Source organism: Excalfactoria chinensis, chromosome 2 (assembly GCF_039878825.1).
Source record: "Excalfactoria chinensis isolate bCotChi1 chromosome 2, bCotChi1.hap2, whole genome shotgun sequence".
Lineage (NCBI taxonomy): Eukaryota > Metazoa > Chordata > Aves > Galliformes > Phasianidae > Excalfactoria > Excalfactoria chinensis.
The window spans coordinates 124,990,356-125,009,270 of NC_092826.1; the positions used below are offsets into that span (position 1 = coordinate 124,990,356).

The 18,915-nt window shown below is 60.4% G+C and overlaps 1 protein-coding gene and 1 pseudogene across 1 annotated transcript; both read left to right on the top strand.

Moving 5' to 3' along the window:
• The first annotated feature begins 2,530 nt into the window (after positions 1–2,530).
• LOC140247928 (uncharacterized) lies at positions 2,531–15,452 on the top strand. The gene is made up of 19 exons (XM_072328129.1): positions 2,531–2,698; positions 3,438–3,549; positions 3,655–3,718; positions 3,830–3,864; positions 4,159–4,219; positions 4,296–4,352; positions 4,442–4,501; positions 5,405–5,460; positions 5,739–6,153; positions 6,885–7,003; positions 11,245–11,378; positions 11,632–11,728; positions 12,355–12,410; positions 12,518–12,568; positions 12,833–12,941; positions 13,031–13,076; positions 13,598–13,696; positions 13,989–14,069; positions 14,142–15,452. Exons 1-19 carry the CDS (start codon positions 2,569–2,571, stop codon positions 14,469–14,471), a joined length of 2,112 nt encoding a protein of 703 aa, XP_072184230.1. The 5' UTR covers positions 2,531–2,568; the 3' UTR covers positions 14,472–15,452.
• LOC140248323 (uncharacterized) lies at positions 7,444–8,727 on the top strand (annotated as a pseudogene).
• Positions 15,453–18,915: the final 3,463 nt, after the last annotated feature.

The window sequence follows — 18,915 nt, forward strand, 5'->3', positions numbered from 1 at the left end:
ATATTGTTAGAAATCAGGGCGGCTACAATGTGAGAAACAAGCAGCTCTTCTCTGCTTGTCTCTGCTCCTGAGCACTTAAAGAAGGTCTGAAACATAAACAGCTTAAAAGTGTAGAATTTAAGTGAGCATATAATTGAAGTGTGAAAGCTGCCAGTGCTTTTAAAAACATTCTTTCTTTATTTTAATATAGAGAGATATCTCTTTTTTATAGGAGATTTGAAGTTTGGACAAAGAGAAGGCAACATCAAGACAGAGAGAAGGGAATCAAAAGATAAACGTAGGAACCCTTCTCAATTTATTTTCCTTAAATTAATGTCACTTAAATCCCCAAAATACCACCTAGCAGCAAAAAAAATAATGTTTTTCAGGCTGAACTTAAAATCAGAGATTAAATTCCTGATCAAAACCATATTCAGCTTCCATGGGTTTTACCTTACTGAAATAAATTAAGCTCCTTCACATACTGAATTAGAAAGTGAATTTCCTGAACTCCTCACTTAAATCAGAACTATTTGTGAGCAAACACCCAATGCTTGCTTCTGTCTGCAGCCAAACAAGGCTCTGCCTGCAATTCAGACACACAAGACGAAGCTGGGAGCACAACATCTTTCTGGAAGGATATGTTAAGCACTGCACTTTCCCTGGGCAGGAGGGCTGCCTACAAGGACTGCACCAAAGAGATGGACCTCGCTAGGGCTTGGCTCAGAGCAGGAGCTTCTTTGCTGCCTTGCACACTGGTACCAGAGACACGTGAAGGATTCTCCTGGGCCTTTTTTGGGTCTGTGTGGTCCTTTTCTTTGATGCTGCAATACTATCAGGGACTGAAATGTAACCATCGAGCTTTCCCTTCAGAAATCAATCCAGCGGGAAATACAACCAATAGTAAATTGCTACTTAATGTGCTTCTCTGACTCAAACATTTTTTTTCCTTTGTCGAATCCATACGTTATAATAAAGTAGGCTCACTGCTGACCTAAACCAAAGGTTCTGGGCGCAGCCCATTGCTCCAGAGCTGAAACTCTCCTTGAAGTCAGGAACGATTTTGTATAAAATCAGTGCTAGAAACATCACCTTATGTTCCCACCTTCTAAGTGTGCAAAAAGCAATGGACAGGGGAAAACATGCAGCTCCGGGAGTTTTCAGAAACGCTTATGGCAACTCTGAAATGTTGAGAATTAGCGCTCCTGACACACAACGTGGTTTCCCTTCACCTGGGACAGCTGCGTTATTTTCTTCTGAGTAATGAAGAACAAGCTGGGAAAACAGCAGCCTGCACGGACCGGGGTGGTTTGTTTCACTGATTAATTAATATTCAGATATTAATGAATTTCCTTTGTAGCTTCTTTATTCGATAGACATTCCCCTCCTCTTAGAAATGATAATGAACCGGGTTTAGAAGGTGCAAACACTGTGCAGGAGCGGTGAAATCTGCTCAGCCTGACAGCGTGAATGCATCGTGCTCCTTTCGGAGGGGGAGAAAGGGGAGAAGAGATCTTGCCGGGAGGTGGGGCAGGGAAGTGAAAGCACAAATCTGCTGATGAAAATTATTGAAAGGAGCGAGGCGGACCGCGCCGCGCCGGGAGGAATCCTGCACACACCAATTTGTCTTTGAAGCCAGATATTAATTTATGGCTTTCCACCCGCTGTGGATGATGAGGGAGGAGATGTCCGTGGCGCGCAGCCATGCCACGCGTGCACATTTCTGACATGTTTTTATTACGATCCCGTTTCACAGCCGCGGTCTCGGCACCTTCGTAAATCCGCGGCTCCGAGCTTTGTCCTCTCCTCCATTTTATGGTTTTTCTTCTCCTCCATTTTATGTCTTTTCTTACGCGCCGCGTCTCTATGTGACAGCGGTGCCACGGCACGCAGGACGGCCGCTCCCGAGCCCACCTTGCCGCCGTCACGCCTTCCCGGTTGCTGGCAAAACGCAGATGCCCGCAGTGCCGCCCGCCGGGCTCCGCGCTCGTTCCGCGGACGCAGGGGCGGCTCATCGCAACGCCGAAGCGGTTGAGCGGCGCGGCGGCGGCGCAGCGCGCACCGAACGGAGCCGTCCGCCCCGGCGGTGCCGCGAGGCCTAACGCGGACACACGTGCGGAGCGCCTCGGAACCGGGAGCCCGATCCCGCGGGCGCCGGGATTTCGTCTCCTCCTCCGCCCGAGCGCAGCTGGGCGCCGAGCTCGGAAATTCGCGTTCTCGCCCCCTGACAGAGAACCCCGCGTCCGAAACGGGGCCGCAGCCCGGCCCGGCGCAACAAACGCGCACGCGGAGCGGGGAGCCGCGGTGCAGAAGGGAGCGCTGAGCCCCACAAAGGGCACGGCCCGGGCTGACGGCGCACGGATTTGGCCACGTTTGCCGCAGCCCGAGGCGTCCCGCTCCGCGCCGTCCGCTCACCGCCGCCCGACCCCGCGCCGCCCCGGGCGGGAAGAGCCGCGGCCGGCGGAAACCTCCGCGCTCCGGCTCCGCTCCCCGCCCGGCGGCGCCTCCTCCCGCCGGGGGCGCAGCAGCCACGGCTCCGCCTCGGCGGCGGCGGTCACGTGGGCGCGTGTCGAAGGTCACGGCGCCGCAATGGAGCTGTCGGCGTACGCGCAGGGCGGCTGCCGGCTGCTGGGCGACCCCCGGCGCCTGTCCCGCCGCGCCTACCCCGCGCTGCTCCGCGCCGCCTTCCGAGGCGTGCTGCAGCCCCACGGCGCCGTGGGTGAGCGGGAGCGGGCGGCGGGTTCCGCGTGGGACGGCGGGGCCGCCTGTGTGCCGTGCGCCGGGGTTGGGGGTGCGTGTGTGCGAGTGGGTGGGTGAGCGTGCGCTCGGGCTGTCCGCAAGTACCGGCGTCTGTGCGTGCGTGGGGCTGTCCGCGCGTGTAACTGTCCGTGCGTGTAGGAGTGTGTGTACCTGGGGGTGTCTGCGTGTACACAGAGCCACGTGCGTGCCTGTGTACTCCACATCGGGGTGTGCGTGCTTATAGATGTTAGTGCGTGCACACAGAGGGACGTGCACGCACACAGGTGTGTGTGCACACGCATGAAGGTGTGCTTGCACGTGGGTCTGGGCATGCACGTAGGGGTACGCGTGCACGTAGTTGCTCCAGTATGCACGTAGGTGCGCACACGGGGTTGTGCAGGCATATAGGTGCTCGTGCGTGCACGCCGGCCCGGGCTTGCCGCCCCACCGGCAGTCCCGGGCCGTCCCCACCGGCCGGACCCCTCACTTGGCCGCCCTGCTCCTCCGCCCGCTGAAGCTCTCGCCGCGTCCGTTGCTCGCGCCCCTCCGCGTTTCTCTCGGGCTCGGGGCCGGGGGAGCCGCTGCCGCCCGCGACCCCGATGAGAGGAGCGGTGCCGGGCGGGACGCGGCTTCGGGTCACGGGAGGGAGCGTGCGGCGCGGGGCAGAAGCGCCGTCCCGCGGGCGAGCGGCAGCGTTGGCAGCTCCGCGTCTCCCGCAGCCGACCCCGAGCTGAGCGACGTTGACCCCGCGGTGCTGAAGCAGTGCCACGCCGCCGCCGCCGCCTGCATCCTGGAGGCGGGCAGGCAGAGAGCCGACCCCGCGGCCCTCAGGTACCGGTAACGCCGCCACGCAGCGCCGGGGCTGGCGGGGCTCCGTGTATGTGTGTGTCGGTTCGGGGATGACGGGGGGCTGCCCGTGGCTGTGTCGTCCCGCAGCGCGTGCCTGGAGGAGTGCAAGCTGGACAAGGAGCGGATCGAGCAGTTCTGCACCGAGTACCAGGTCTGGCGCCCTGCTGTAACGCGTCGGTGTTTTCTTTCTCCTGGAGCAGTCGGTTCGAGTTCTACAAATGTATTCTGCTCTGCCTTTCTTTTTTTCCCCCCTTTTCTCCAGAAAAACCGGGAGGCGCTGGAGGAGCTGCTGGGGAGGTAAGTGGGCACAGGGCTGCAGGGGGTGGCGGCTCCAGCAGTGCATGGGGAGCAGCAGGCACACCTCCCCTCATCCATATCATCATGCTACTTTTTTGTGCGTGTTTTGTTTTTGTGACTACTCTTTGTTATTGTATTTCTAACAAACAGTAGAAAACATCTTTAGAAACTTTCCCCCCTCCTTCCCGTGTTGCCCTTTAAGTCGCTGTGACCCTTTGCAGCAGTGTTGCATACAGCAGGCGGGCAGTGTGGGCTCAGCCCCTCCCGCACCGCCTGCTGTTGTCTGTCTCCCAGCATAGGCCGGGCCCCCCCCCACGTGACGGACGTGTCCTGGCGCCTGGCGTACCGCATCCAGGTAAGGGTGGGGGCACAGGGTTGTGGGACCCCCCCTCTGCCCCGGCCCTGCTGTGCTGAGCACTGTTCTGCCGCAGACCCACGAGCTGCACCGAGCCTACCAGCCCACCTACCTGCTGACCCTCAGCACCGAGGTACGCGCTCCTCACATGCCTCCCGAGGAAGAATTGCCACTGATGTCATTTTGCAATAAAGCAGCCTGCTTTGGTTTTGTTTCCTACAGAACAGCGGTGTGGGATCACAGACAGACCTCAACTTCAGCTGCACCATGGAGCAGCTGCAGGTACCTCCCCCCTCCCCATTTCTCTGCCTGACCCCCACTCTGGATGGCAATATCTCTTAACGCCTTTTTTTTTCCCATCACAATTAAACGGTACAAATAATTCTAAAATAAAATACAACCAACCAACCAAATCAACGTCAACAGGCAGGAGGGTAGGGGCGAATTTGCTGTGCAACACTTGTGGTCACGGTCTTCACTGAAGTTGTAAAGTGACTGATTGCAGTGGCATGTGCTGCTTTCTGTACCCACGTAGTGAGCATGCTGTCACATGTGTCTGGGAGGGAATGCATCACTTCCCCCAAACCCTCATCCCAGTGGTTCAGGGAAATGGCTGAAGGAAGCAGCTCAATGACTTAAGCTCAATGCCATGCTTCCAAGTAGGGAATGAGCTGAAGCCAGTGTCCATGTGTAGGTGACACACCAGCAGCGTGGTGAAGCAAACACTGAGCTCTGCTCTGTGCTGTAGTTATGCGCCTATTCAAAAGGGAGTGAACTGGAGGCACTGGGAGGCATCTTTGCCAGTGCCGGTGCTTGGGTTGGTGGCTGCCCCAGTCAGGATTGGCACACGGGATAGTCCCCGTGCAGAATGGCACTTGGGATTTTCAGGGTGGGAGAAGTGCTTATGGTGCTCAGAGCAGCGGCGTGCAGCAGCCATTGCAGCTGTACTGCTGTGCTAAGGACAGCAATGTATGTTAGTAGGTCGTATATGTGACAAGGCATTGTCCTTCAGCTCCAGAGTACCACCCTATTTTACAGTAGAAAAAGTACAAGAAATGGAATCGCTTGCGTTGCCCAACGGATGAGGGGGAGCTGAGGGCTATCTCCTGCTGCCATGCGCAGAGGGCACCGTGGCACCACGCGCTGACCTTTCCAAAACTCATCCTGAGGTGTTCCCTCTCCCAGGATTTGGTCGGGAAGCTGAAGGACGCTGCCAAGAGCCTGGAGAGAGCAACACAGCTGTGACCGAGGGCAGCCGGGCACCGCGTCAGAACATTCCCAACAGCAAACATCCTTCTGTGCACATCTCTGTGCACATCTCTTGTTCCAGACCATTTTGTAACCATTTCTAGACGTGAATCTAGACCCGTTTAGATGGAATATGCAGTCGGTATTCCTCACTCCTGTTATATTTTCTTGAAAATACTGCCTTTTCTTGTTAAATACTGCTTCAACCATTGTGTCTGCAGAGCACCCCCCCTTTTATATGCCGTGTATTTTCTTTCGGGTTCCATTAAAGCCGATTTTCCCCTCCCGTACCGCTTGGGCTCAGTTCCCCACGCCCGAGGGCGCGGTATCGGCACGGGCCGGCGGCTGCACCGCGCTCCGCGTTCCCCTTGGGCCGATCCCGGAGCTCGACGTCGGCTCCCTCCCTCCGTCTCGGCGATGCCCCCCACTCGCACCTGCCGCCGGGGGGAGCGCGGGCGCCGCGGGACGGGTCGGGTCAGGCCGCCCCCGCGGGGTGGCGCGGAGGGGGCCCCGACGGAGGGCAGCGGGCCGACCCCGGCGCAGCCCCGCTCCGCGCTGCGGGGCCCTGCCGCCTCCACCGCCCCCCCACCGGAGGGGCCCCGCCTGGCGCTGCCCCACGCGTGGGTGCGGGAGGGCCACGCAACAAGTGCCGCGTGGGGGGCCCCGAGGGGTCGGAGGGGGGGGGGGTACGCGCGTGGCCGCGGGTGGGGGTTGGGGGGTGGGCCGGGAGGAGGGGGCGGGGGGGAGGAGGCGGAGGGGGCGGCGGGCGCGGAGCGGGAGCGGGCGGGGAGCGGGGCCGGGGCCGGGCGAGGGTCGGGCCGGGGCGGGGAGGCGGCGGCGAAAAGGAGGCATCGGCGGCGCGCGGGCGGGCGCGTGCAGAGCCGGGGGGAGGGGAGGGGGCGGCGGGAAGCGGGGGAGGAGAAGGGGGGCGGGGGGGCGGGGGGGAGGCGGCCGGGTGCGGGATTGGGTCACGGGGAGGCGGCCGAGCCCCGGCCGCACCGCCGCTAATTCCCAGGCCACCCTTAAGGAATGAGGAGCCCCACGTGACGCTGGCGGGGCGGGCGAACTCCGAGCCATTTTGGGGACGGTGTCAGTTTCCAGTGTGCGCCTTCAGCCTCGCGTTTTTCCCTCCTCCGCCCTCCCTCCCCCGTCCCCCCGCCACCAACTATGAAATAATCATAATAAAAAAAAAAACAACAAAAAGAAAAAAAACGGCGAGCGGGCGGCGGAGCGGGGGGGGAGCGGGCGAGACAATGGGCCGGAGCGGGCGGCCCCCGGCCGGCTGAGCCCGGCGCGGCCCCGCGCGGCGCCGAGGGAGCGCCGAGGGTCGGCGGAGCGGCGCGGACACGGCGGTCCCGCGGGCGGCATGAGCGGAGCGCCGCGGCGGCGGCGTTGGTGCGCTCCTCGCGATTGACAGCGTCTGCAGTTCATTTCAAGATGGCCGCTTGGCTCACATTCATTTTCTGCTGAACGACTTTTAACTTTCATTGTCTTTTTCGGCCGCCCCGATCGTCGCCCGCCGGCTCCCTTTTCCGGGTACGTATGCGGCGGGGTAACCCCGGGCGGGCGGGGGGCGCCGGGGGGCGGCGGGCGCGGGGCGTCCCCGCTCGGCGCGGTTCGGAGCGGCGCTGACAGCCCCGCGCCCGCCGCACGCGCGCACACACACACACGGCGGCGGCGGCGGCGGCGGCCCGGGCGGCCGCTTTCGTTACGCGCCCACGGCGCCCGATTTTAGTTCCTTTCTTCCCCCCGGAGCCCCCGAGCGGCTTCGGGCGCGCACGGCCCCCGAGGGGAATATTCGTATTTGCGGCCCCCGCTGCCGGCCGGGCCCCGGCGCCCTTTGTTTAAAGGCAGATTTTGACGGAACGGGGACGATCGCGAAGCGCGGAGCCGCCCGGGTCGAGCGAGCGCGGGGCTCTCGGCGATCGACGCGGCCGGGGGGGGCGAAGGGGGCCCCGAGCGCGGCCGTTTTATAGGGACGGGGCCGTTGGGGGGCGGCGGTCCCCGCGCGGGGGCTGTTAGGCTGCGGGCCGCCCCGCACCGAGTGTTATTAACTTAAGTTGGGCGAGCGGCGGGGCAGAGCGGGCGGCGGTAAGATGGCGGTCCCCGGCTGCTCCCGGCTCCTCTCTCCCGGCCGTGCAGAAAACGGCGAAGTTTGGGGTAACCCCGCTGCGAGGGGCGCCGGGGGGCAGCGCCGGGACAGAACTTTTTTTTTTCTTTTTTTTTTTTTTTTTTCCTTTTTTTTCTTTTCTTTCTTTTTTTTTTTTTCCCGTACTTTTGGGCTGAGCTCGCGGTTTTCAGTGTTGGCTTCGGGGCGGCGTGCGGGGTGCGGAGCCCCGGAGCGGAGGGACGGAGCCGCGGACGGGGCCGCGCTCGATCGAGGTTTCCTTCTCTCGGGCCCCGGAGGGGATCGCGCGTGCAGCCCCCGCCGGGTGCGGCGCCGCGCGTGGGGCCCCCGACGGCCGCGGGCGGACGGCTGTGGAGGTGTGTGCGGGTGCGTGGCCTGGCGGAAAATAGAGGCGGGCAGGAGCCGTGGGGCGCTGTCAGTATTTGCGAAAAATCAGGTAAAAATAAAGGGGGGAGCAAAGCGCGTTTCTGTGCAAGTCGGACGGGCGCTTTTCAGCTTTTAGAAACTTTGCTCGCTGCTCCGCAACCCACGAAGCTCGGAGACCTGGCCGGCTGTGCTCCCGTTCCCGGCCGGGAAACGCTGGGAGCACCGCTGCGAGCCCCGAGCGCTCCGAACAGCCTCGGGGGGCCGTCCCCGGGATGGGGGCTGCGGCACCGCGCCGTGCACAGCTCTGCCCCGGCCGTCCCCGGCGCACTGAGAGCACCTCGGGGCGGTTCCAGGGGACGCTTTGCGGAGTTAACGCGGGACCACGTCGGCTGCTTAAAGGACGGGTCATTTTCCTCTCTGCCCCGGCTATTCCCTGGCTGCAGGGCGAGGACTCGGAGCCCCCGCGGGAAGCGCCGTCCCGTCCTTCCTCGAGGCACCGCGGGGGCAGAGTGGGGCGTCTCGGCCAGGGGCTGCCCGTGGGCTCCGTCGGGGACCGTCAGGCAGAGTTCGGGAGTCGGTCGCGTTTATAGATTTGTGATAATGCCGCTGATCCTGAGCAGGAGAGTACCCTTCTGGTTTTCTTCATTTTGACATCATCCGTATAAGGCCTCTCAATAATCGGTTGCGGGCAGTGTGTGCTCCCGGCGGGTGTTATCTCCCAGTGTTTGGGTCGGGCCACTCTTATGTGTCGGGAGTAAATGCACACGTTGTTGTCCCGGCCCGGAGCTGCCGGGTGACCTCGTCATCCGCTGCCACCGCGGGCTGGAAAAATCCAAAGGAGTTTCACTGCTGCCCAAAACCAGGGCTGAAGCTGAGGCTGCGTGTGCGAGTGTGCGTGGGGCTTGTACGCGGGGCAGGGACCGATGCCGGTGGTGGTCCCGTCGGGCGGGGATAGCAGGGTGACACAGCGTTGACAAGGGCGGTCTGCAGGCGGTGAATCCCTCGCTTCGGGGGGGGGGGGGGGGGGGGGGGGGGGAGGGTCGACGAAACACATTTTAGGGTTAATTCAGTCCTTCTCCATTTATGAAGGAGTGAAATAAACGCGTCGGTGTATTTAAAAGTTGGTCCCAGAGCGCCAGGGATGGGGAGGAATCCTTGCTCAGCTTCCTGCTGAGGTTCCTCCGGGCGGTTGGGAACGGCGAGCACAGAGCAAGCAGAGCCAGAACCGGGCTGGCAGCGCGGTAGGGCGCTGCGTGTCCCCCGCACAGCAGCTCTGGGTGCCGCTTTGGGAGTGCGGAGCGGAGGGTCGGGGACCCTGGAAGCGCCATTCACATGGAACACAGCGGGGAGGGCTCCCGCTTTGCTGCCCGATGTAGGGGGCAGCTGTGAGGAGCCGGGCTCACCCGGTGCTTTGGACGCTTCGCTTTTCTCTGTGCCTGCTCGCTCCGGTTTGGTACTGGGGAGCTCGTTTGGAGCTCCTCCTGGAGCAGCAGCAGCAGCAGAAGTTTCCGTGCTGAGGTCGCTCGTTGGCGCTGTGCGCTGTTCTCGGGCAGCGTCGTGCCCGGTCCGGGGCAGCGCGGCCGAACCGTGGAGCCCACGGGAGCGCTGTGCGTGCCCTCCCCGCGCTGCGCGGTGTCGGGAGCAGCGCCCCGAGGGGCGGCGGCTCCGCGCGGAGCCCGGGGAGCGGCGTCAGACGCGAACCGCGGGCGGGGGGCAGCGCTGGGGGCGGGAGGGAGCCGGTGCCGGGCGGCATTGCTCGGGTCCGGCGGGCAGAAAGCGATCTGCCGGGCCGCCGCCGGGGCCGGTGGGGCGTTTTCCCGCGGAGCGCTTTTCCCTCCGGTTCATGTCCCCTCTCGTTTTCAATAGTGTGTGCGCATGGAACGTCGGTGCCGCTGCACCCGATGGGCTTTATGGGTTTCAGGCTGTGAAGATGACATTTGTTTTTCGCTCCCGTCGCCGCGTCGTGTTGACAAGGTGTTGATTTAGCTTTAGGAATGGTCTGGTCACATGGTCCCTCGCGTGTTGTCACGGAGGTACCGTTTAAGGTCGGTTCGGGCTTTGTATTTTTCCCCCCTCGGTGCGCAGCTCCACGCCTCAAAAGGAGGAGGGTTGTAAGGACCGGGACGAGCGTTCTGTCCCATCCCTTCGCCCGGCGCTTCGAGCCTCTGACCCCCTCCTGCGGAACTTAGCCCCGCTCCGCTTCGGCCGCGGGAGGCGTTCAGATGAGCCACAAAAGAGGGGGGAGAGAAAGACGGAGCGCTGCGGCAGGGAGAGGAGAGGAGCGTCGGAGGCAGGCAGGGAGCGGAGGGGCCGCGGGCGCGGTGCCCGGCGCGGGAACGGGCGGGGAGCGGCGGGGGCGAGCGGTGGCTCCTCGCCCCGAGTCGACGTGGAGAGAGAGAGGCCCCCGCGAGGATCCGAAATGGCCGAGGCTCGGGAGGAGCCTCCCGCGCTCGCCTCGGCCCGGCTCGGCCCCGCAGCGCGCCCCGAGCCCCTCGAGGCCGAACCCCCCCCCCCCCCCCCCCCCCCCCAACCCCCCTTCCCCGGCGGCTCCCGCCCCCCTCTCGCCGCCCTCCCCCTGCCCGCCCTTCCCTTCCCCTCCCCTCCCTCCCGTCCCCTCCCCTCGCCGCCGGGCTCCCAGACCCCCGCGGGCCGCTCTGCTCCTCCACCCCCTCCGCCAGCCCCCGGGCCCCGCGTCCCACCCCCCGGCCCGGCTCGGCTCGGCCCGGCCCGCCCCCCCGGCCGCCCCCCCGCCCGGCTCTCGCGTGTTCCCAGCGGTGGCAGGATGCCAAGTGTAAGTGTAAGTTGCTATAGCAACCCCCTCGGAGAGCGGAGCGGATCCGGATCGGCACCGAGCGGCAGCCGCGGCCGCCCGGACCCCCTCGCGGCCCGGCCCCGCCGCCCGGTGCCCGGCCCCGCCGCGAGGTGCGTGTCCCCCCCCCGCCCTCCCCCCGCCTCCCCTCCCCGCTCTCCGGAAATGCCAGGGCAGCCGCACCGGGAGGCGCTGGTTCCCCTTTGTGCTGCTCGCCGGCAGCCCGGTGCCCGGCCGGCCCCGCCGAGCTCCGCGCCGCGCCGCTCCGGCAGCCCCGGCAGCCCCGGCCCCGAGCCCCGCGCCCGGCGGGGAGCGGCCGCGCCTCCTCGCGCTGCGCCCGGCCGGCCCCGCGCCCCCCGCGCTGCGCCCCGCACGGCCCGGCCCGGCTCCGCGCCGCCGCCGCCGCCCTCCGCCGGGCCCCGCACCTGGGACGCGGCCCCGCTGAGCGGCCCGCCCCGGCCGTGTGTGTTGCAGAGCCGCCTCGCCCCGCGCCAAAATGCACCGGACGACCAGGATCAAAATCACCGAGCTGAACCCGCACCTCATGTGCGTGCTGTGCGGCGGGTACTTCATCGACGCGACGACCATCATCGAGTGCCTGCACTCCTGTGAGTACCGCGGCACCGCGGCTCGTCCTGGCGACTGCGCTACGGTCTTTGTTAAAGGCGCAATATATGTGCTCTAAGCGTCGCCTTTTCATGTTAATCGCGGCCGATTTGAGTATTTGTTTAGCTTAAGCGGCGCGCTGCTGACAATGGCCGATTCCCGGCCGCATAGTTGAGGAGATCGCACCTCTCTGTGTCTATGCATGCTCGGTGTCACCTCCGACCATCGCTAAAGGCTCCCGTGTTTGCCTTGCAGTCTGCAAGACGTGCATCGTGCGGTACTTGGAGACGAGCAAGTACTGTCCGATCTGCGATGTCCAAGTGCACAAAACCCGGCCGCTGCTCAACATCAGGTAGGGGCGGCCGCGCCGTTGGGCGATCTTATCTCTGCGTCGCGATTTCAATCTGAAAGGAGCCGTGAATTTACGGGCTGCCTCGCGGCCGGGCGCTCTCTTTGGAGTTTTGTCATTGATGGAAGTTGAAGGTTCCGCCGGCTGCGAGCGGAGTGCCGTCGGGCTTTGCAGAGGGAGGCTGCGGTGGGCACGGTGCCGGCCCCGCGCGTCGCTGTGCCCGCAGCTCCCGTTGCCGCTTACCGTTTCCCACGGCCATACCTCAGCCCCCCAAACTTACCGGACCTCCGGCAGCCGAAAGCCGACCCCTTCCAGCTCGCTTCTCCTGCCAGAAGCGTTTTCTCCTCTCCGTTCCTTTCTGCCGCTCCTCGTTTTCTGAGGAGGAATTGCAGGTTTGGGCAGAAGGATTTTTCGGCGGCGGTGCCGCGGTACACCCGGCTTCGGTTTTACAGCGGTGCTCAGAGCGGCGTTAGTTTGATTTTAAGCTCCTGTAAGCTGCGTTTTATGGGCGGCCTCCCGCGAGGCCGGGAGTCCTGCCTGTTGTTGGCAGAGGTTACACGCCAGGAGCTGCCGCTCACATCGAAATGCCGCTTCATGCTCTCAGTGTTGTGCTCGGTGCCTCTTTCCAGGTCAGATAAAACTCTCCAGGATATTGTGTACAAGCTGGTACCGGGCCTTTTCAAAAGTAAGTACCAAAAAGCAAAAGAAATACCCCGAGCCCAGAACTTCTCACCCGCATCCCTGCCGGGAGCTGCAGGGAGGTACTGATGCCCCACGTGTGCTTTTCCCCAGATGAAATGAAAAGAAGAAGGGATTTCTATGCTGCTCATCCGTCGGCTGATGGTAAAAGCTTCTTTCTCCCGACCCTAATCGATGTCGCGTTGCCCCCGGTGCTCTGCTCTTTCCTTTTTAACTCGCAAGCGCTGTGTTGTCGGGGTGGAATGTTAAGAAGTAAATTCGGCATGATAAAAGTTTGCTGCTTTGGCGCTTGGGTAGATTTATTTCGTAATCTCACCGTGGGGATTTTTTTTCCCCTCCTCACCGAGAATTGCCCTTCTTCCTGATTTGAATTTCAAAATGTAAATTATTGTGGAAATTTCTGCGCAGCTGCCAATGGCTCTAATGAAGACAGGGGAGAAGTGGCTGACGAAGACAAAAGAATTATAACAGACGACGAGATAATAAGCTTATCCATTGAGTTCTTTGACCAGAACAGGCAAGTTCCAGAATGGCAGTTTTTTAACGCTCACCTGACCGATGGCAGCTCTTTGTTATTTGTTGTAATTGTTTCATTTCTCCTCACAGACTGGAACGGAAAGGAAATAAAGAGAAAGAAAAATCAAAGGAGGAGGTAAATAAGTTTCCTTTACCCCAGAGGCAGTGTGGCACAGCCATGAGCAGTTCCTCCTGGGTTTGTAGGTGGGGAAAAATAGCTGGTTTGTGTGCAGGACAAAAAGGAGCTCACCTCCCAGCACTGAGGGCTGCCTGCAGCCCTGCGAGCTGCCAGCTCCTAGAAACAGCAAGTAACCAGTGCTGGCAGCATCGCTTTTAAAGCTGAACCTCATCTATTTATTCATCTAATTTTGTAATGCATTATTGTTAATTATTATTATTATTATTTAGTCGGCCTCTTATGCGTGTGCAACACTGAGAGGGATGTAGTGCGAGGTGTCAGTCTATTTTTTTGTAAAATCAGTTGCTTTGAAATGATTTTTTCCTGGAGCTGTGATTTACCACCTCGTTCTGCTGTCCCTTAGAAGAGCAGAAATTGCCCTATTGCACTTCTTAATTTAACAATGTGCATTTGTAAAATATCACCTATGGTGCTAAGAGTGCAGCTTTGGTGACCCTTGTCCCTTGTTGTGCCGATAGGTGAATGACAAAAGATACTTGCGCTGCCCGGCAGCCATGACAGTGATGCATCTACGAAAGTTCCTGCGGAGTAAGATGGATATCCCCAACACGTTCCAGGTACCTCACTGCTCCATCCCTGCTAACGCTGCTGGCATCCTACATGCTTTGGGTTTCTGGCTGTGTCTGTGTGGAGTTGGCAGCGCACTGGTGGGATCCAGGGCATTATTTAAAATGCCTCATGGAGGCTTTGGCCATGCTGTAGTTATAGAGGTGTAAAGACATTAATTAATCTGTTTAGTATATGTGAAAATTCCCAGTTGCCTGTGTGCTGGGCCCGGTGCTTTGGAGCCCTCAGAGGCTGCCTTCGGCACAGAGCTGCACACTGACACTGGGCTGCATCTCCCGGCAGATCGACGTGATGTATGAGGAGGAGCCCCTGAAGGACTACTACACGCTGATGGACATTGCCTACATCTACACCTGGAGACGGGTAATGACTCGGTGGCACGCAGCGGTGTGGCAGGGTGGTACCTGGGGTTCTGACGGGTCTCTTGCCTTGCAGAATGGCCCGCTGCCCCTCAAGTACCGCGTGCGGCCCACCTGCAAGCGAATGAAGATTGGCCATCAGCGGGAAGGCCTCAGCAACAGCGGTGAGCTGGAAAGCGACTCCGGCAGTGACAAGGCCAGCAGCCCGGCTGGGGGGCTGCCCTCCACCTCCTCCTGCCTGCCCAGCCCCAGCACGCCGGTCCAGTCCCCCCACCCGCAGTTCCCACACATCTCCAGCACCATGAACGGCACCAGCAGCAGCCCTGGCAGCAACCATCAGTCCTCCTTCACCAACAGAGCGCGGAAATCCTCCATAAATGGCTCCTCGGCCACTTCGTCCGGCTGATGGCCTGGCCTCGACCCTCCTCTCTATAGATCTCTCATGCCATTACAGCTTTATAGATGCTAATACACGTGACTCTCGTCCAAACTGCTTTCTTTTGTAGTGACACTGAACTTGGCTATGAAAGGCGAACTAGGTGACATTCGCTGTGGACGTTAATTGCGACGCGAGATTGAAATGTAAATGGTTTCCAAAGGACCGGGAAGCAAACAGAAGTGACACCTGGGTGTGCTGAGTGCTGCGGGGCCCTCAGCCCGACCGAGCTGGTAGAAGCCCTGGGACGTAGCTGGTTAACCCAGACTAACTCCTCCACCGCGTTCTCTTCGATTGTTATTGTTATTATGCCGTTTTGTGAACCTGTAGAAAGCAAGTGCTTTTTCATCTTGAAATTCGACGAAACAGAAAGGATATGCATAGAATAATGCATATATGTAGCCATGTCACTGTGAATAACAATTTTTGCGTATTAGCCATTTTGATTCTTATGTTGCATCCTTAATTCTCTGTTGCCGCGCAGAACCGATCAAACGAAAAGTAAACTTCAGTTTTACAATCTGTATGCCTAAAAGCGGGTATTACCGTTTTATTTACTGACTTGTTTAAATGATTCGCTTTTGTAAGAATCAGATGGCATTATGCTTATTGTACAATGCCATATTGGTATATGACATAACAGGAAACAGTATTGTATGATATATTTATAAATACTATAAAGAAAATATTGTGTTTCATGCACTCATGATATGGTTGTTAAATTTCAGAACCAGTTCGACCCTTGCAGATGCCGCCTGGTTGAGCTCTGCTCGCACTGCCATAGAGCCGCAGCGCTGAGGAAGCACAACCGCTCCGCTAACCTGGAGGCGATTGCCAATCCCCAAAGCATTTGACTGCCTTTGTCTTTTATTTTTCCCCCTTTCTTTCCCCCCCCCCTCCCCAGGTGTGGTTTATTTTTTACCGAATGTTGTTGAAGTGATGAAGTGAAGGAAAAAAAAAAAAAGAAAAAAAAAACACCAAAAAAAGAAAAAAAAAAAAGAAAAAAAAAATCCACCAAAAACCCAACAAAAAAAAAAGTGAAGGGAGATGAAAGTAATTGACGTGCTTGAAATTGACGTGCTTGATTGCCTTTTTATTACTCGGTGCGGTGGGGACTGTGTTTTTAAAAGCACACGGAATCACTCGAGAAGCCATAAACTATTTGGTATAAATTTTAAGGAGCCAGCGGTTGGCTGGGTGAAGGCGTTTTATCTAAATTTCTTTTTAATATATATGTATATGGTACAGTACTAACTTCATTAGAGCTTAACAGGTACTTGAATCCTTCCGATAAATTGCAGAGAATGCCTCCTCGGTGAGGGCCGCGTTTCCTGGGGGCTCCTGAGGGTGCGGTTTGTTCAGCAGAAGGGACTTTTCCGACACCAAACAGAACGGCCCGCAACACTTTTCAGTTTGTGCTTTGCTTTGGTCGAACTTCGTGTGTGTTCATCACCCACCAGTTATACATTTGTGAGGGTGTTTATTCTATATGGATATTGTTTCATGTTTGTACGGGGAAATTGTAGTTAAACATTTCATTGTCTCCAGTCTGCAAAAGAAGCACAATTCTATTGCTTTGTCTTGCTTATAGTCATTAAATCATTACTTTTGCATATAAATTGCTGTTATTTGTCCCGCTTGTTTTTATAGACCAGGTGATTGCAAACCCTCCACAAGGTTCTTGCTTATTGATGTATAATGTCTTGTTAAACAAGAGTTGATATTTTTTCCTGTAGTAAACATGTACAGTTCGATTTCAACGGTAAAAAACTTCAGTTTTATATACACGAATAACTTTCATTTATAGTTGATCAAAGAAATAAACAAATAAAAGGGATAATTCATTGAAAAAGAGCAGATGAACTTTGTCGGTAACGCGGCGTCGGAGACGTACTGCTCTCGTTGCGGGCTGTCGGGGCGGACGAAAGCCGCGCGACGAGCAGAGCGGCGCGGCAGTGCCACGGCGGCCCCGCAGGGCTCGGTGCCGTGGCGGCCCCGCAAGGCTCCGGCAGTGCCGCGCCGGTTGCGGCGCTCTCAGCGCACGGCCGCGGTGTGCCGGGCCCCCGCAGGGAGCCACGCGTCGTGCGGCACCGCCGAGAGGGAGAGGAGCGGGACAGGGCCGGGCTGGGGGAGAGCGGCGCGGAGCTGCGGAGCCGGGCTTTGGCGTCACGGTGCTCCGCACGGCCGTGTCTCGGCGCGGTTCCCTCGGCTGTCGGTTACCCGCTCCGTCCTGTCGGAAGAGATACGCGTCAAGCCCAGCCCCGAACCTAAAGCAAAGCGCTGCGCGTTCAGCGTGGTCACCGAACGGTGCTCGTTCGAACCGGGAGGAGCTGAAAATCACAGCTGTCAGAGTTTAAATCAAACTTCTCGTCGTAAAGTCTCCGTGCAGAGCGAGGCAGTGACACGGATGGATGCCTCCCTCCGAGGGCCGTTCAGCTCTCTGTCTTCTCCCCGCTCCTCCGCCAGAAGCGGAACGGCCGCCGCAGCCCCTCCCGCGTCGCTCCCGCAGCCGCCTCCTCTCACGCTCCCGCGCAGGGCTCGGTCCGGGAGCGGAGCGCGGAACTCAGCAGGGCGCTGCGCGGCGATCCTCTGCGGGCAGGGGCTGCGGCACCGCGAGCGGGTCCCCGCTGATGGAAAAGAGCTCCCAACCAACCGTGCGTGAGAGGAGGAGAGGAGGCTGCTCATCCCCAGCGCTGCGTTTGTTGGGATCGGGGAAGAAAAGCCGAAGTTCGCGGGACTGTAGGAACGCGTTCAGCAACCCGGCCGGATAAAAGCAGGGACGGGCGCGGTGCGGGCTGGTCTTTCTGTTTTCGCCAGTCCGAACTTTCCGCCCATCCTGGCTGCCAGAGGCTCCCAACCGTGCTCTGGGGATGGCGGTGCTGCCGGGATCGGAGCGGGGCGGTGGCAGGAGGAGCTCCGGGGCAGCGGGCAGGAGGCTGCCGGAAAGTGAGGCTGTGAGGAGTCGGGTTCCTCCTGGGGAGCGCCTTGCGGTAGGAGAGCTGTGTCCCGTCCGGCTGGGAGCCGTATCTGTGGCGGACACGGAAAGATGCGGGGGACCCCGCTCCCTTCCGAGAGGCTCTTCCCGGCTTTTTGGTGATGGAGAGGGCTCTGAAACGCTCAGGTGGGGACGTCAGGCGTCCTGCCTGGCGGAATCCCGTTGTTCTTTCTTTCTCCCCGCAGCCGTCGAGGACGTGCTGCTCGCCCTGGACAGCCCGGTCATGCCCCGCTCGTTTCTCTGCGGATTCTCCAGGTCGAGGAGCGACCGGCCCGGCTCGGGACCGCACCCCGCACCCCGCACGTCCTTCGCCCCTGCCTCGCTCTGTCCCGCGAGCCCGGGGCTCTGTCCACCCCCCTCCGGCCGCCGGCGGGGCCCGCGGAACTCCCGCACTTCCCATCCATGAACCGCACCGCTCTCAGGCCGGTGAGGCGGAGGCACCTCGCGCCCCCCCCGATGCTCAGAGGGTGAAATTTGGAGACAATGTTTACCCAGCCAAGTGTTTCCTGTTTCCGCTGTTAATTTTTAACGTCCTCGCTTCTACTCTGGGTACTTGAAACGGATTTCCTTCATTTAACTACAAACTTTCTTTTTCACGATCTCTCCGGAGCCGCGTTTGTTTTACAGCCGCGGTGATAATAAACAACAATAACAAGAAGGAGAATGAAGGGCGAACAGCAGCGGCGGGGCGGCACGGACCGGGCACAGCCTCGGGACCGCGAAGAGAAGGAGGCCGCCCTCGGGGCCGCGCAGACGGGGCGGGAGGCGGCCGCGCATCGCTCCACTTCGCGCCGGCGGGGCCAATACCGGCCGTACCGGGGCGGCCGCATCTCCGCCGACGCGGAGCGGTGCGGAGCGCGGCCTCCGCCCGGGCAGAGGCCATTTTGCGCCTGCGCAGCTCTCCCGCCTCGCGCCTGCGGAACTTCCCCCGCGCTCCGCCAGATTCGAAAGGGACCCGCGCAGGACCCGCGCAGCAGCGCGCAGCCGGCAGCAGAGCACCCCGTGTCCCCTCGCGAGGCGCCCGCAGAGCCCGACAGCCCCCGCGCCGGCCTTTCCCTCGCCACCTCCGCGCTAGGTGCTCGGGGCTCGCAGGCTGTGCAGCTGGTTTGTTGCTAGTGGCAACCACACGACAGCGATTTGCAGCTCGTTCTGCTGCCGGTGCCTCTCGTTCCACCTTCTCCCGCACACCGGCACGTCGCCGGAGGGTCCCCATCTTCCAGCGGCGGGGACAACGGTGGTGCTGGCGGACGGGGCGGGCGCCGGGCATCGCTCAGATTTTGAGTTTCCCCCGTTCGTTTGCGAGCTGCTCGCGGCTGCAGCCCGGGGCTGGGGTGGGCGAAGAGACCGTGGGACCCCGTAAGGATGTGCGGGAAGCGCGCGGTCTGCAACCGTAACCTCAGCGGTGGACACGAAGGGAGA